This window comes from Lutra lutra, chromosome 15, assembly GCF_902655055.1.
Source record: "Lutra lutra chromosome 15, mLutLut1.2, whole genome shotgun sequence".
NCBI lineage: Eukaryota > Metazoa > Chordata > Mammalia > Carnivora > Mustelidae > Lutra > Lutra lutra.
The window spans coordinates 44,575,687-44,591,788 of NC_062292.1; the positions used below are offsets into that span (position 1 = coordinate 44,575,687).

Below are 16,102 nucleotides of genomic sequence, written 5' to 3' on the forward strand. Positions count from 1 at the left end.
ATAAAATTTTAAACCTCACAAAACTTTCTGATGTGTATTATAACTAAAAAAAAAACAAACAACTAGAGTTCAAGAGCCTTACTATGTTTGATTGTATCCCTTCTGAGTTTTATTAGGGGGTTCATTTAAAACGATGTTAACAACAGCCCGAATGTCGTGGTTTCTGCGGAAAGCCTGAGGGCCAACACCTCCCCTGTCACACCAGCCACTCTGGGCTTCCCGCGTTCACAACGGATGGCAGCATCCCGGCGACAGCCACGCTCTGGCAGGCTGTCAGTCTATGGCAATTTTTTTTTTCCCCCAGGAAAGCCTGAAGAAACTGGCAGCTTTAAATGGAACACGTAAACCACATCAACAACTCACCTTTCAGACTACTCTGTTTACACGTCAAAACAGGACTTTTGTGCTAACAGGTTCCGCCAAGTACGAGAAATGCAATCCAACTGCCTCCTTCTCTTGCTTAATAGTCTATCACCCACAAGACTTCTAGATTCTAAGATTAAAACTTCAAACTGCAGTAAGCAAAATTCTGATGACCTAAGAGGGGTAGCGGGGCTCCTCGTTACAGGTAAGGCCTGCCGCACTGAAACCAACATCTGTTGACCCAAAACCAAGAAGATAATTCATGAAATGTTTTCCACAGGCCCCATTCTCTGGTCAGGGTACCGGCTGAAGAAAGATAATTAATGTTGACCTCCACTTCCCTACTGTGGGGTGAACAATTAACTTCTCAGCTCCATAATCTTTCTAACTTTCCCGTTGGTTTGGTAATTCACTCGGAGCTCCAGGTTTCCGGCCAAAGACACCTGCTCTAGTCTACAGGCTGGTCTACATGCCCAAGAGCGGCGCCTGCGCACAAGTCTAGATTTCGGGTCTGGATAACTAAAATATATACGAGTTAGTGAAATGGTCAGTAGCGCTGGCCCATTAAGGAAAGTAATTCTTCAGATGCTGAAATGTTTCAAAAAATCAAAAATCAAAACTTATGAATGCAGCAAGGAAATGGAGGTGGTTATATAGTTCTGCATAAAGCAACTTAAAGTAATTGAGAATTTGTTGGTGAAACAGAACATTAATAAGGCCAAAAGTTTGTAAGCAGACTAATAAAACAAAAGTCCTACCTAATCGGGAGAGAAAAGAAACAGGCTGTCAAAAATACTATGCATAAAGCTTGGTAATGGCTTATGCAGGAAAAAAGAATTAATGTAAAATTTCAGGAAGCTGAAGACAAATTGAAGATTTCCTGAAGATTTCCAAATTGAACTTCTAGAGATTTGACATGAAAATCAAATCAAACGTGTAAAGGACTTCTCTGTGTATCACACAACAAAAGCATCCACCTTTTGTTTTCAAGATCAGACTGTAAATGATACCCCGAGGCAGTGGTCTGTAAGGTGGGGACTGCGAGCTGCCAGAAGGCGCACAAGACGATCTCCTGGGGGCAAGAAGAAAATACTAGAGCTTCCAGTCAAGATTTCCTTTTTATACCATCCTTAATTCTGACTTTTGTGTATGTCTTACGATGTACATGTGACTTTCACACAGTAGTTTACAACTTAATTTATACACACAGGATTTTGCAATAGGAAACGTGTTCAAAAACTTTTACTGAGTAAGGTGTGTGTTCGGAAAGGCAGGAGACTGCTTTTCTGAAATGCCAGGGGGTGCTTCCAGGTGCTTACCTTCCTGAAAAACCTACACAACTGCCTTTAGAACTTTGTAATCCTAACAAATATTCTGAGATCGGGATGAAACAAGGTTACCAGGCCAGACCTCACCCAACGGGGCGGGCCTGCAGTCAGAGGACCAAGAGCCTGCTGTGCCGGCCACAGCATCCCCAGCCTCTGGCTTCCGTTCCCCTCCAAGCCCAAGTGACACACAGTATGGAAAAAACTAGAAATTGGGCCAGGTGAGTAGATTCAACAGACCTGGCCTTTTTGGATCTCTAAAACTGTATGTACATTGTCAAGGAGTTCTTCCAGTTAAAAAAAAATCCAGTACCCTTTCACCGTGTAGATACGGGCTCATGGGCTTACTTTCCCCAACAACATCTGAAGAAGAAATTTATACTCATAATTTAATCATCAAAATGTGGAAAAATTAAACCTATATTTTAATTCTAAGACCCTTATGTTGACTTTTTGAGAATTCTGGATTATTCCCGTGTATTTATTTTTAAAAATCAATGGAAGTTTTCACCTTTGTTAGAACACATAAAATATGCCATGAGGAATATTACATCACAAAAGCACTGATAAGCCATTAAAAAAAAAAAAAGATTACTGAAGTTAGACATATTATTTTAATTTTGTATTTTAAAAAATCAGCATATGAATAAGAAAAAAAAAGATTTTAGAATTTATGTGAAAATCCACCCTGGGATGGAATAAATGAGGCAGCCGCCGGCTGCGTGTGCGGCTCTGTGTTCATCCCTTCTCAACACTAAGGCAGTGGCTTAAAATCAGCCAAAGGGGGAGTCATTTACATCATGGAAATCAGCAAATGCTACAATTTATGGACTTTTTTCTTTCCCTTCAGAGAGCCTGGTTGTTAAACATTTCCCAGCCTACAAATGAGTAGATATGGGCCAGAGTAGATGAAAAGCTCAGATGATCCCAGATGTCTCAGGAACTCATTCGATCTGCTCCTTTACCTTAACTTGGGCTACTTTTGGGATACAGCCACAGACACCAAACAGAAGGCTGCCCAGTGAATATTGATCTTAAGTAGTAGGTCACCTTTTGATGCTAAGAACGACCCTGGACATTAAAAAAAAAAAACATGAAGCTGAGACTTTTCCAGGAAGGAGGTAGTTTACAAACAGAACGGTCTGCCTCATACGCTTGAGCTCAAGTTGTAAACTTTCATTTAGAAAAGGAAACACACACACACACACAAACACCCCACACTTTCCACGTCAGTTGATCTCAAACAGAAAGCAGATCATCCGTCTCCTGAGGCCCACACCTCTTGGAGGCTTCCAGAGTAGGTTTACAGACAGCGGACTCACTAAAACTGGTTCCCAGGAAGGTGCTGTGACTGAGTTTTAATGGTGCCCTTGGTTCCCAGGCACCCCTGTGCTGAGATAGTTAAGCTTCAAAGCTATTGTCTACGAAAACAACCAATGGCTTTTCTCCTTTACTTCAAAAAGATAAAATATTTTTGTGCTTTCAAAATTGAAAATATCAAGTTAAATCAAGCCATCAATACTTACACTTAAAGTACAAAATAGTCATTAGTCTAATAAAACTATTCCAAAGTGCTGCTGAGAGGTCTGCTTTCAAACAAGCGTGAGAAGTAAGTGACTCGGTGTGGGAGACAAGTCCCACCGTCTGCTCCCCAGAGCTCTGGAACCCCGCAAGAACAGATGGCAGCTGGCGACCACACGTGAACCACTAACGGGTCTCTGATGCTACAAACAGAAAGACAGCTCCCTGAATACGTCCCTCCACTACCACTAACCTAGCTCGGCTGTCTAACACTACAGCGTCTCTACAAGGTACAGAAATGTATTTAAAGTGAGTATTATACATTGGGAAGATGCTGGTTTGTCTCAGTGTCATTCTGAGCTCTCCAATCCTTACTCCCTCTTTCCACTTAGTTTATGGGACTCAATGAACTGTTTCTAGAGTTAAAAGATGAGGTTAACGGGCAGTGTTGTGGTGGTAGCCGGGGCATATAATCTAATCCTAGGCTCTATTTTTTTAATTTTTTTTTTGAAGATTTTATTTATTTATTTGTCAGAGAGAGAGAGAGAGAGAGAGGGAGAGCACACAAGCAAAGGGAGCAGCAGACTCCCCGCTGTGAGCAGGGAGCCCGATGCGGGACTCGATCCCAGGACCCCGGGATCATGACCTGAGCAGAAGGCGGTAGCTTAACCAACTGAGCCACCCGGGCACCCCTAATCCTAGACTTCAAAAGCCACGGTTTTCACCGATTCCGCTGCGATGTTGGTATCGATTCAGTCTGGAGGCTCCAGAGCATCGTCCTCCTCTGCACTGATCACCGTGCGGTGAAAGTTTCTCAATGTGGTAACAGAGAGAGGAAGGCCTCCGCCTCTCCCTACTGACGTGAACAATGCAATCCCTGCGTATGAGCATTTCCAAACCAATTCTGCTGCTCTCTCACTAAAAAACACTTTGCCAGAGAAATAAGCACACCTTTACCTCACCGCAGACTCGGAGGCTTCGCCTTGCTTTGCGTCTTCCTCACCACATCTTTAAAACTAGCACAGCCCCTAACAACCTGAAGTTTAAAAGAAGGTAAATGTGGCAGTCGAAAATAGGGTAAGACGAACAGAAAAGAGAAAATCTCTTCTAACCGGGACAGCCCCGTGTGCTGTTTCAAGTCATCCAGCTGAACGTTTTACTCAGAGATGCCTCCGGATTTCAAAACCCGGTTTCCTCCTAAAAGCCATCACTTACCAGGCTGTGTACCACGGGGGTGTAATCATCCGCTAGAGGCGGGCCCCTGCTCTCACCGGTTGTTGCAAATACCATCTTAAACCCCAGGTTTAAAGCACCTTCCTATGTCGCAACAGACTAGGCTCCGCGCTCTGTTCACAGGTTGAGACAAGATCACACATGCAGCTGAGAAACCCACCGCGATACAAGAGGTCTTTCCTGCGGAGGATCGCTTACATACGTTACTCTTCAAGCCAGACAGAATCTCTCCCATAGCACTGCTCCGATTTTAGTGTGCGTGGACAGGCGTGACTGCTTTTCCTTCACTGCTTGTGCACAGCTCACTTTTTGTTTTTCCACAGAACACACTTAGTCCTGAAGATACGGCCAACTGCGGTTAACATTTCTCCAAATAATACACGCAAAGCATAACTGTTTTCCTGGCCAAAGGGTCCCAATAAGGCAGAAGGAGTAACGTTGTCCTTAACTGCTCTTGCGAACCATAGCTAGCTGCTAAACCCCACCAAAAATTTAACACAAAGCTCAAAATATTAGAAAGAAAGGAAGGAAGGAAGGAGTGAAGGAAGGAAGAGGGAGGTGGAGCTTGGACTCCAATTAAGGCATTTTTATATACAGTCCAACTTGAGTCATATTCAAAGGGAATCTTAAAAAGGCATTTCAATGGGGAATGGCAAAAATCACAATAGTCTATTATTAGCATTGTAGAACTATTAACCGCTCACTTCAAAGGTAATCATGTTGAATGTCTCTCTGTTTCTTTATTCCTCGGTTCTCTCATTCCACAAGTGCATAGGTTATGTTTTCTGTAAATCTGGGGAAAATGGGCCGGGGGTGGGTGGTCCATCCAGGCCAGACACAGTGAACGGTCCATGACTGTTCAGTACAGAAGGAAACTGGGAAAGAAAGTAAAACACATTATCATCCTATTACTCAACCCCAAATTTCACTTTCTGTCCCAGCCAGAGTCCCTGAGGCAGAATGTGAAAGCCGCCTGCAGTGGCTCACGGGACAAAGGAAGTAACCATTTATCACGGAAGAATAGGATGTCACCGCAAAAACGTTAAAGAAAAAAGCTGTTTGTCCTTCATGTTAAATAATAACGTTCTCTGGCCTACCTTGATGGAAAGAACAAACCAGAACCTTCCCTCATAGCCTAAAGTATACAGGTTTACGTTTAACTTCACACGAAGGTTTTACAATTTTCACACACACACACGTTTGTATTTTCCGTTTAAAAAAAAAATAGGATTTCTAGCACTTAAAATGACAAAGAAATTGGGTGTGTTAAAAAAATCTACACAGTACTAAACAATTCTGGGTCTAACTGAAATGCATGGAACAGTAAAGAATGCAAAGGAAGCGTGGCTGTGCCTATCTGCCAGAGCTGTCCGCCGGCTGGCATTAACCCTCGGAAAGCGTATTTATTAAACAGAAGTTTTGTAAGGACGAGACTGAGGAGTGAAGACACTGTCTTTCGCCTCTTTCTGCCTGTGCCAGGCCCCAACTGCAGGAGACGGGCTTGGAGGTGACTCACCTGGAAGAGTGTGTTAGCACCTTGCAGTCTGGCTGGACTCAGGGGAGCGACGGGGCTGAGAGTGCTCCAGAAGTGGATGCTGGAGAGCAAGGGGCTGGGCGTCAGCAAGATGGGCGTCTGCAAAACGCAAAACAAGACCAGTTACTAAGTGACTCACCAGGATGTGTTTCCACCTTATAGTAACACACCAAGAGCCCTGAACCCAAATCGTTTTTTAAAGATTTATTTGAGAGAGAGAGAGAGAGAGTGCGCGCACACATGTGCACGAGCGGGAGGAGGGGCTGAGGGAGAGGGAGAAGCAGACTCCGGGCTGAGCACAGAGCCCAGTTCGGGGCTTGATCCCAGGACTCCAGGATCATGAACTGAGCTGAAGGCAGATCCTTAAATGACTGAGCCACCCAGGCGCCCCAACCCCGAACCCAAATATTGTCCTCTTCTCCGCTAAGTAGGTCTGAGATTTTTCATGAGGAGAAACTCAGAAATTATTTTTACAACCTAAGTAAGATAAAGGGCAAAGTATTTTCTAACGTGTTTTATAGGGTCTTTCCCAAATCGAGAGCCCAATCTGGTCACGTGCAGAAAAATAACGGGTAACTAAAGTCACAAACACAGTTCTCCTTAGTAATGGGGAGCCTGGGAGTCATCCATTTAAATGCTACAGGGTTGGCGCCTCGATGGCTCAGTCAGTTAAGCGTCAGACTCTTGATTTCGACTCAGGTCATGATCTCAGGGTCCTGGGATCAAGCCCCACGTTGGGCCTGTGCTCAGCACAGAGTCTGCCTGTCCTGCCCCACTCATGTTCACTCTGTCTCTAATAAAAAAATAACACAATCTTTAAAAAAAAAGATTCTCTCTCTTCCTCTCCCTCCCCGCCCCCTCTCTCCCTCTCTTAAATAAATAAATGTTACAGGACATGAGCAAGTTAAGAAATAGCTAATGTAACTATACAACTTTGTTTCTCAACATCACACCAACTGGTTTTCTTCAGGTTCTCAGGATTTACTGTTTTCTAGCCTTTGACGCTATCACTATTTTTGTATAAAATACCAGTGAGTCTTATAAGGACTCCCCTCCAAAAAAGCGAGAGCGACAGTAGTTGCTTAGGAGGAGCCTGACAAATATTTCTTGGCTTGCAGAGACGATGAGTCCTTTCAGAGCCCTTCTAGAGCCCCTCCAACCCTCGCCTGCAGCAGCTCCGATCAGGTGCGGAACCGGGTGACTCTCACAGGGGTCAAGCCCGCCTTTCTCGTGTAGACCTAAGCAGCGGCGTGAGAACGGGTGGTTATCGATTCTGGATTTTTTTTTTTTTTAAGATTTATTTATTTATTTGACAGACAGGAATCACAAGGAGGCAGAGAGGCAGGCAGAGAGAGAGAGGAGGAAGCAGGCTCCCCGCTGAGCAGAGAGCCCGATGCGGGGCTCGATCCCAGGACCCTGGGATCATGACCTGAGCCGAAGGCAGAGGCTTTAAACCACTGAGCCACCCAGGCGCCCCGATTCTGGATTTGTTTTAAAAGGGGAGTCAATGCAATCATCAGTGGCCCCAGAAAGCGAGAGGCCGTTACCTGTGAGAAAAGGGCTGGTGTCAGAGAAGCCGTGGGGAGAGACGGGCTCAGTATCCCCAGCGGGCTCGGGTCGCTGCCCGTGATCACCAGGATGGGCGCCAGCTCTAACCCTTTGGGTTTCTTGGATCTTGAGGAATTACTTGTTTTGTCCTTTTCCAGCAAAGCCGAATCCTGGTCTTTAGGTTCTAGTGACAAGTTCTCTGGAAGCTCCATGGGCTGTGACGCCACTGACTCGAGGTCGGTGTCAAGGTCAGGGTGCGGACTCAGTGGTGGCGAAGGTGTCCTCGGGGGCTCCTGCACAGAAGGGGAGGCCGAGGGCCCAGGGGATGTGGAAAAGGTGGCGGGGCCGCTGGGGGCAGAGGCCGGGGCTTCCAGGGCGGGCAGTCTGGGGGAAGCCAAAGTCTCCAAGGCTCGGAGAGGGTCTTCCGAAGACGGAGAAATGCCCGGGCTGGCCGACGCGGTGGCAGCAACAGGTTCAACTGGAAGCTTCTTGGAAGGCGTTGTTACAAATCTGATGACAGACGGTGTTGGCTCCTGGGGCGGCTTCTTCTCTGCCAGCTTCTCAGCCGGACTCTCGATCTTTATAGGTCTGAAGAGCTTCTTGTTAGAGGAGTTCAAAGAGTTGAGCGTGAAGGAAGAATACAAGCCGGAGTGGATGTAGTCATTGCGGCTAGAGGCCCGGGCCCCGGGCTGCAGGGGCTTCTCTCTGCCCCCGCTCTCGGTGTCCCTGGAGCCGCTGCCCACCTCGCTGCAGCTCACGACCTCACAGTCTCCCTCGGTCCTGCCCACGGTCAGGGGGTCCATTTTCAAAATCTCTGGGTAAGACACAAACTTGTACACAAACTTCTGACCATTCACTTTTTTAATGATATTCTGTAGATAAACGAAATAAGCATGCTTACACTTTCTTGTCAATGCACTTCCCACAGCTCAGAAGAAACGGACCTAATAAGGGTCTCTATGTGGCAAGTAGTTTCCTTAAGAGCTTCAAAATCACCCACATTGACCTAGCTGTACCAAACCCAGGTCCTAGCGCTATGGAGCCCAAGCGGAGTGCATTTAAAGGTTTTATGAACAACCGACATGACCTATTACGTAAGTAAAAGAGAGGTTTCAGTTGCCTGACACCCTCAAGCAAAATTATCCGTATTAAGTCAAAGATCCCTGAACTGCGGTCTCGAACAATCCCAAAGGTGCCAGCCGTTCGCATCCTGAGTGAGCACAGAGAGGACGTTCAGTCTGCTGGGCCCTCTACTTCCTTCTGCAGCTCCGGTCCTTCCTTACCCCACACCCCCATGGGGAAAACTGGTAAGACCAACCACTTAAAGGTGAAAAAAATTAGGATCTCAGTTTCTCATTTTAACTCTATCCATTCAAGCTATTCATTTCACCTCAGAGCCCAAGAACGTATCCAAAATAATAAGAAATTAAACAAAAAATAAACTTTAACTAAGAAATCAAATCTGTGCATTAATAGCTATTCTTTAAAGTATTAATCTGGTTTCTCTGGGTTAAATTAAAAAGTGAAGCTACAAAACAAGCATGTATGTGGCAACTTTTAAAATTATGATTCACACGCGAATGTTTTATTTTGTCCTCAAGAATCTCAAATTTTCTCTTCCTTATTCCCAACCCTATACTCAACTTTTTCTTTAAAGACAACTGCAACTAGGAACAACGCATGCGCGAAGAGTGGGAACTAGAGCTGAACACGGACATGTTTCCCCCACTAATCCCACACTGCTGAAGTTATCAAAGAAACTGGATCAATAAAGCCAGGACAGTGATCATTTTGCAATGTACACAAGTATCAAATCATTATGCTGTACTGCTACAACTAATATCATGTTTCCTGTCGATTACACCCCAGTTTAAAAAGGTTTCAAAGATAAACCAGGACGTTAGTCCCTTATAACCTCATCAGAAGAGAGGAACCGTTCTTGTTCTGAGGAGGATGTGTATTACCTTTACATAATAGTATCTGAGAGCTCGGCTGAGTTTGTCGTAATTCATATTAGGCTTGTTCTTACGGATCCCCCAGAGACGAGCCACCTCTTCTGCCTGCAAGAGCTTGAACTCCCCATCATTAGAGGTCCAGCTGATCACGTGCTTGTTCTGAGGCTCCTGTAGGAGCTGAAGGAGGAACTGCCACAGGGTGATCGCACTGTCCATAGCAGTGAGCTGAAAGGAGCACACAGATAAGACACGCAAGAAGTTAACAGCCGGCACTGACAGGACACCGTATGCCAGGCACTGTGCTCCAGAAGCATTACTTCCTTTCCTTCCCACAACAGCCCAATCCTACAAAACAGACAGCCTTGCAGCCTCATTTCACATTTGAAAAAACAGATTCAGAAAAGAGTTAAGTCCGAGGCCAAGGAGGTAAACGGTGGAGATGACATTTAAACCCAGGCAATCTGGACCCAGAGCCCGAACTCTTAAGCAAGGCACACTGCTTAAGAAAAGTCGTGCTGGAAGATAAAGTGAGTTCCTTAAGTCACAGGAGCAGTGTGATGACAGCCGATCGCCAGAGGACCGCTGTTACTGAAGTTTTATAGAAGCTCGTGGCCCTGCCCTCTGAGACCACCATTTAAATCAAGCAACTTGGTTTATCTGCCAGAAGTATGTGTGTCTCATGGTGGCCCGAAGATGTAGGGAGTAATCTACTCTTGCTCCCCTGGCATTTCTCCTCCAAATCCTTTCTGTTCTCATAAATTAATTCACATTTAAATTGGCAGCACTGAAAATTCAGAAAATGCTCCCTGATTTAATTTACAAGTTCTGTCACCTTTTTAGTTTTTTTTTTTTTTTTTAATTTATTTATTTGTCAGAGAGAGTGAGCACAGGCAGACAGAGCGGCAGGCAGAGGGAGAAGCAGGCTCCCCGCTGAGCAAGAAGCCTGATGTGGGACTCCATCCCAGGACACTGGGATCATGACCTGAGCCGAAGGTAGCTGCTTAACCAACTGAGCCACCCAGGCGTCCCACCTTTTTAGTTTTTTAAAGGAGACTCCATTCCCAATGTGGGGCCTGAACTCACAACACTGAGATCAAGAGTCGCGTGCTCTACCGCCTGAGCCAGCCAGGTGCCCCTATAGATCCTCCTTCTTTGATGAGCGGCCTTTATTTGATTATCAAGACATGAAATGAAAAATCATTCAATGTCTCAGGTTTTAGGATTTCCCTGTTTAGGCCAGAGTTTCTCAATTTTGGCTCTACTGTCATTTTGGGCCAGAGAATTCTTTATTCCTAAAGAAATTTTTTTTTAAGATTTATTTGGGGGTGCCTGTGTGGCTTAGTCATTACGCATCTGCCTTCCAGCTCAGGTCGTGGTCTCGGGGTCCAGGCATCTAGCCCCATGTTGGGCTCTCTCTACCACTCCCCCTGCTTGTGTTCCCTTTCTCACTCTCTGTCAAATAAATAAATAAAATCATTAAAAAAAAAAAAGATTTATTTATTTGGGGCACCTGCCTTCAGCTCAGGTCATGATCTCAGGATCCTGGGGTCACACCCCACGTCAGGCTTCCATTTATATGAAATGTCCAGAATAGGCAAATGTATTCAACACAAAAAGCAGATCAGTGGTTGCTAGGGGCTGGATGGAGAGAAGAATGGGGACTGACTGTTTATGGGTTGATGTAAATATTCTGAACTTAAGATTGTGGTGGTGGTTACACAACTCTTTGAATATACTAAAACCACCGTACTGTACAACTTAAGTAGATGAATTTTATCTCAATAAAGATGTTAAAAACAAACACTATAAATATTACAAAACCGTAGGTCTTAGGAGCCTAATTCTAACAATGTGTAACTCACAAAGGATGGGATCCTTGAAGGTCAACTATGTCTGCTCCCCAAAAAGGCAGGAGATGAGAAACTACTGGAAGATAGCTGGGCTTCTAGAACTTTTCCGAGACACTCAAAATGTCCTTCGACAATCCTCAATTGCCACTTTGAAGGTGGTTACAGATACTGTCATCCAAAAGTAAAGATGGGAAAATAAAAAAGAACAGGAAACAGGAGAAGTCTCCGGTCACATAGTTAATAGAGAGGCTGAGCCCAGGAATCCAAGTCTCTCTCCTCCCAGTCACCAACTCTGTTCCTCAGGAGAACCACTCCCTAGGTGGGTAACTGCATTCACAGGGCAGTACAATTAGATACTAAGTGATAATGGCCTACAAATTGGAAGTGTGACTTTGATGCTGAGTAACCCTCCCCTGCTAACCTTTCCCATAGCCTCACTTAAAAGGAGTTAAAAGAGTAGTTTTAGGGGTTACCAGGCTGGCTCAGTCAGTAGAGCATGAGACTTCAGATCTTGGGATTGTGAGTTCAAACCTCAGGCTGAGCACAGGGCTTACTTAAATAAAAAAGAGTGATTTTATAGTCTGATCCTTCAAGTATTGGGGGGCAGCAGGAGGGGGATGCCATTTCTCTCAATTTACCAGAGACCCTTTCTTCTAATGATGTCTGTTCATGGCTAGTTACTTTTTTTTTTTTTTTTAAAGATTTTATTTATTTATTTGACAGAGAGAGATCACAAGTAGGCAGAGAGGCAGGCAGAGAGAGAGAGAGGAAGAAGCAGGCTCCCCACCGAGCAGAGAGCCCCATGCGGGGCCCGATCCCAGGACCCTGAGATCATGACCCGAGCCGAAGGCAGCGGCTTAACCCACTGAGCCACCCAGGTGCCCCGGCTAGTTACTTTTTAAATTATACATGCTTCCCATTTAAATGATTTTTTTTTTTTTTTTTTAGTCTAAACCTGTTAAAAGTACTCCCTAGTAAATTTTAGCTTAACCAAAGAACTGTCTCCATATTTCCAGACATCATCTTCATACCAAGAATGCCTAGCGGGGCTCCTGGTGACTTATCAGTTAGGTGTCTGACTCTTGATCTCAGCTCAGGTCTTGATCTCAGGGTCCTGAGTTCAAGCCCCATACTGGGCTCCCATGGAGCCTACTTATAAAAAAAAAATGCTTATAGAGGTCGGGGTATGAATGTGTCTGTGAGAGAGAGAGACTGGGAGAGAGAGAACACGACGGGGAGAGGAAAAAGGAGAGAAGGGAGGGAGGGGATAGCGAGAGGGAGGGGAAAAGATGAAGGACAGGGCTAAAATCTCAGAACAATTACAAATTTGGTGCCTGTAATTCTATTTGTTCTTGGAAGAATTGCCATAAAAAATTCTATAGTCTTAATACCTACCATGTAGATAATGCTTGAGCCCCATGGGTTCATAATGGCTAAGGTAAACACGCAAAGACAGAAATAAGCATCACCATCTCCACAATGAGCACAGGAGTGCCATCCTGGGCAAAGAAGAGGGTCCCTCAAGTATGTGTGCACCCACAGGGGCTCAGGTTTCACCTTTCAATGTCTACCTTCCCTTCTGGTTATTAAGGGAGCGCAGGGACTGAATCAAATGCTGGTGAGCTAAGGCTGCTGCTGCTACTTTGGGGCAGAACCTAACTTTATTGGAAAATGCTGATGCTTTTTTAGTACTTTACAGTGCCTCTGGGATAGAAGGTTGTTTAGAATCAAAGGACATTGTGGTTTTGGAATGAAGCACTGGAAAAGAATGTTCTTTTGCAAAAAAACTAACATGGATATGAAATGGACATCTTCAGTGGGTAATTTAAAGGAACATTTTACTCATTCAATTCTAATATCAGGTCATACTCTACTGAAAAGTTGGGTGGACCTCTGGGTATACAGTCAAGCTGAACTCTTCATTTCAGTTTCTAAAAGTGTGCTATCAGGGGTGCCTGGGTGGCTCAGTCATTAAGCCTCTGCCTTCAGCTCAGGTCATGATCTTCAGGGTCCTGGGATCGAGGCCCGCATCGGGCTCTCTGCTTAGCGGGGAGCCTACTTCTCTGCCTACTTGTGATCTCTCTCTCTGTCAAATAAATAAGTAAATAATTTTTTTAAAAAGGTGTGCTATCAATGTGAAATTCAATTATTTCCTCAAGCATAAAAGAGAACTAAGGAAAAAAACTTCTAGAAGGCAGTTATTAAAAAGGTGAAATGATGAGTCGAAAAATACAAATACTTTTATTCTAACTACTTATCAATAAAAACCTTTACTTTGTCACAGAAAAGCTCGAGTTTTCTAAAATTACACTTCAAGAAGAGCTTTTCAGAAGTGTAACAAGGGAGAGAAATACTTAACTGCTGCAAATAAAAGAACATGACTGAGAGTTAAACGTTGAAACTGATTCTACGTTAACAGTTCAAAGACAGATCAATCCCAGAGATAAACTGAAAGAAAGCATGTTGAAATAACCTATTAGGGAAAGGAAGTCTCTAGTAAATGAAACTTTTTCCACCCTAAACATGTTTATAATACACACAGCCCAGTTGCTGTGGTGACCCAGAGCCCAACTATTTTTCAGAAACAGCAGCTAAGATCCAAATACTAAAGGTCTCCAAATTCAGCGAGCTGCTTAAATAAAACCAAACCAAATTATGTATCAAGACTAGTTTTGAATTAAAATCACCATCGTTTATGAGAAGTAACCAGGAATCTCTTCACTGTTCAGTACCCTATATTACGAAAATAGTAAATGTATAGTTACATTGCCCTAAAACTTGAAAACAGTATTTCCCTAAGAATGTAATGGATTTCACTTTTGCAGTTTTAAGTAAAATCAAAGAGAAGGGAGTTCCTGACGGGGAGGTGGGGAAGGGTGGACGGAAGCCTACAACATCTTAATGAAAACACCACTGACCGTCCTAAATATTAAAGCACCAAGTTTTCCCTCGCAGTGGGGTGGTGGCTGGGAGCGCGCAAAGGGGAAGGGAGGACCTGACCCACCGCTGTGATGAGGAAGACTCCAGAGTGAATGCCCTAAACTTCAAATAGCAACAGCCTGGGGAAAAGGCAACTGTGTATTTTTTTTTTTTTTTTTTTTTACTACTTCCATCAGTCAACAATACCCCTTATTTCCTGCCAGGGCCAGTTAATTAATATTCCTCCCCCAAAAGTTTCCAATTGATCCTCCCAGGAACCAAGAAGCGACCAGCCTCGCCGCGGCTGTACATTAAGCGGAAAGTCAAGGGGGGAGGGGGCTCGCGGGACAGAAGTAGAAAAAGAAATGAAACTTGACACCGGATGAAGAGCGAGCTTGGGGAGAGGAAGAAAATTCGGCGACCGTGCGCCCCAGAGCAGATCAAAGTCCGGGGAAGAGCCGCAACCTCACGCTTACTGTACTTTCATTTTCCAACTTCCTGTCACCACAAAGAGTCAGAATTCACCCCCCTCCCCGGCCGAAGAGCCACTGCCGCCCTGCGCCCCAGGGACCTGAGGGGCCACGCGCGGCCCCGGACGCTCCGCGGTCCACCTGCGCGCCCAGCGGCTGGGGCTGCGGGCCAGGCAGGGCGGGCCGGGGGCGGGTCCCGGGGGAGCGCGCGCCCGCCCCCGCCGCCACGCTCACTTCCTGTTGTGCTGCCGGCCCACCCCTGCCCCCCGGCCCCGGCCCCCGCTCCCTTTTCCCCGCGGCGGGGGGCGGCGGTCGCGAGAGCCCCAAGGGGCGCGGGGTGGACGGGGCGCGCGGGGCCGGCCGCTCACCGAGGCCGGGCGCGGGGCTGCCTCTGGGTCTCCGCCTGGAGCGCGATGCTTCTCTCTGCCCGCCGCCTCCTCACGCCGGGAGCTCGAGGACGGCGCGGCACCGGCTGCGACCCCCGCGGCGGAGCCGAAGAAGGCGGCGGCGGCCGAGCGGAGCCCGCCGGGTACCCGCAGCCGCCCGCATCGCCCGCCGCCGCCGCGCCCGCCGCGGCTCCTCGCGCCCCGCCCCCGCACGCGGCGGCGGCGGCGGCGGCGCGGGTCGTGGGGCCGCTACCCGCCGGGCGCGCGCTCGGGGCGTTCCTCGCCGGGGCCCGGCCTGCCAGTCGCTCCGCGGCCGCCGCCACTCTCAAACCCCCCCGGCTACGTCGGGGCCCTTCCCAGACGCCGCTGCCGCCGCGCGTCACTTCCGGGGCGGGAAGGGCGGAGCCGCTGCCGTCGGCGGTGCGGGGTCGTGAGCGACGGCGTTTTCGCGCCCGGGTTTCGGGAGCTCCCGGGGACGGGTTTGGACGCAGTGCGCGTGTCCCCTGGAGTCCCGCACTGGCCGCTCTGCGCCGGACTACCGAGTGGCGGCTAACGGCTCGCTGAAGCGGCCGACCGAGTCCGGCGCCCCGGAGCTTCATCTGTGTGGGGCACCCCCGGACGGGTGGGGGCTCCGCGTCTCCCGCGGCGGGGAGAGGGGGTGCCGCTCGCCGGACGGCGGTCGGGGGACCACCTGTGTTATGGCTAAGCGAAGGCGTGAGAGCTTATCTCTTCTGGGCCACTCGTCCTGCCCAGTGGACGGAGGAGTTGGTGCTGCCGCAACTTGCTGTCCCAAGTACCGGCTCCCGGGACACAACGAACACCCCCAGTAACTGTTAAATCAGCGCTGCAGGTCACTGGCCCGGGGTGTGACAGATGAAGTCAGCCCTGGAATCCAGTCGAGCTTTCACCCCTCACTGTCTTGGAGACCTTAATAACTTTCTTTTTTTTTTTTTTAAGATTTTATTTATTTATTTGACAGAGAGATCACAAGCAGGCAG

General features: G+C 47.0%; 1 protein-coding gene across 2 annotated transcripts; it reads right to left on the bottom strand.

Moving 5' to 3' along the window:
* Positions 1-298: 298 nt before the first annotated feature.
* ELK4 (ETS transcription factor ELK4) lies at positions 299-15,307 on the bottom strand. Of its 2 annotated transcripts, none has more exons than XM_047704595.1 (5): positions 15,087-15,307; positions 9,489-9,704; positions 7,524-8,396; positions 5,959-6,075; positions 299-5,317 (listed from the first exon to the last, which is right to left on the bottom strand). In XM_047704595.1, exons 2-5 carry the CDS (start codon positions 9,693-9,695, stop codon positions 5,219-5,221), a joined length of 1,296 nt encoding a protein of 431 aa, XP_047560551.1. In that variant the 5' UTR covers positions 9,696-9,704; positions 15,087-15,307; the 3' UTR covers positions 299-5,218. The 2 variants fall into 2 exon arrangements, with proteins under 2 accessions (XP_047560551.1, XP_047560550.1); XM_047704594.1 differs by lacking the exon at positions 15,087-15,307 and adding an exon at positions 14,775-14,885.
* Positions 15,308-16,102: the final 795 nt, after the last annotated feature.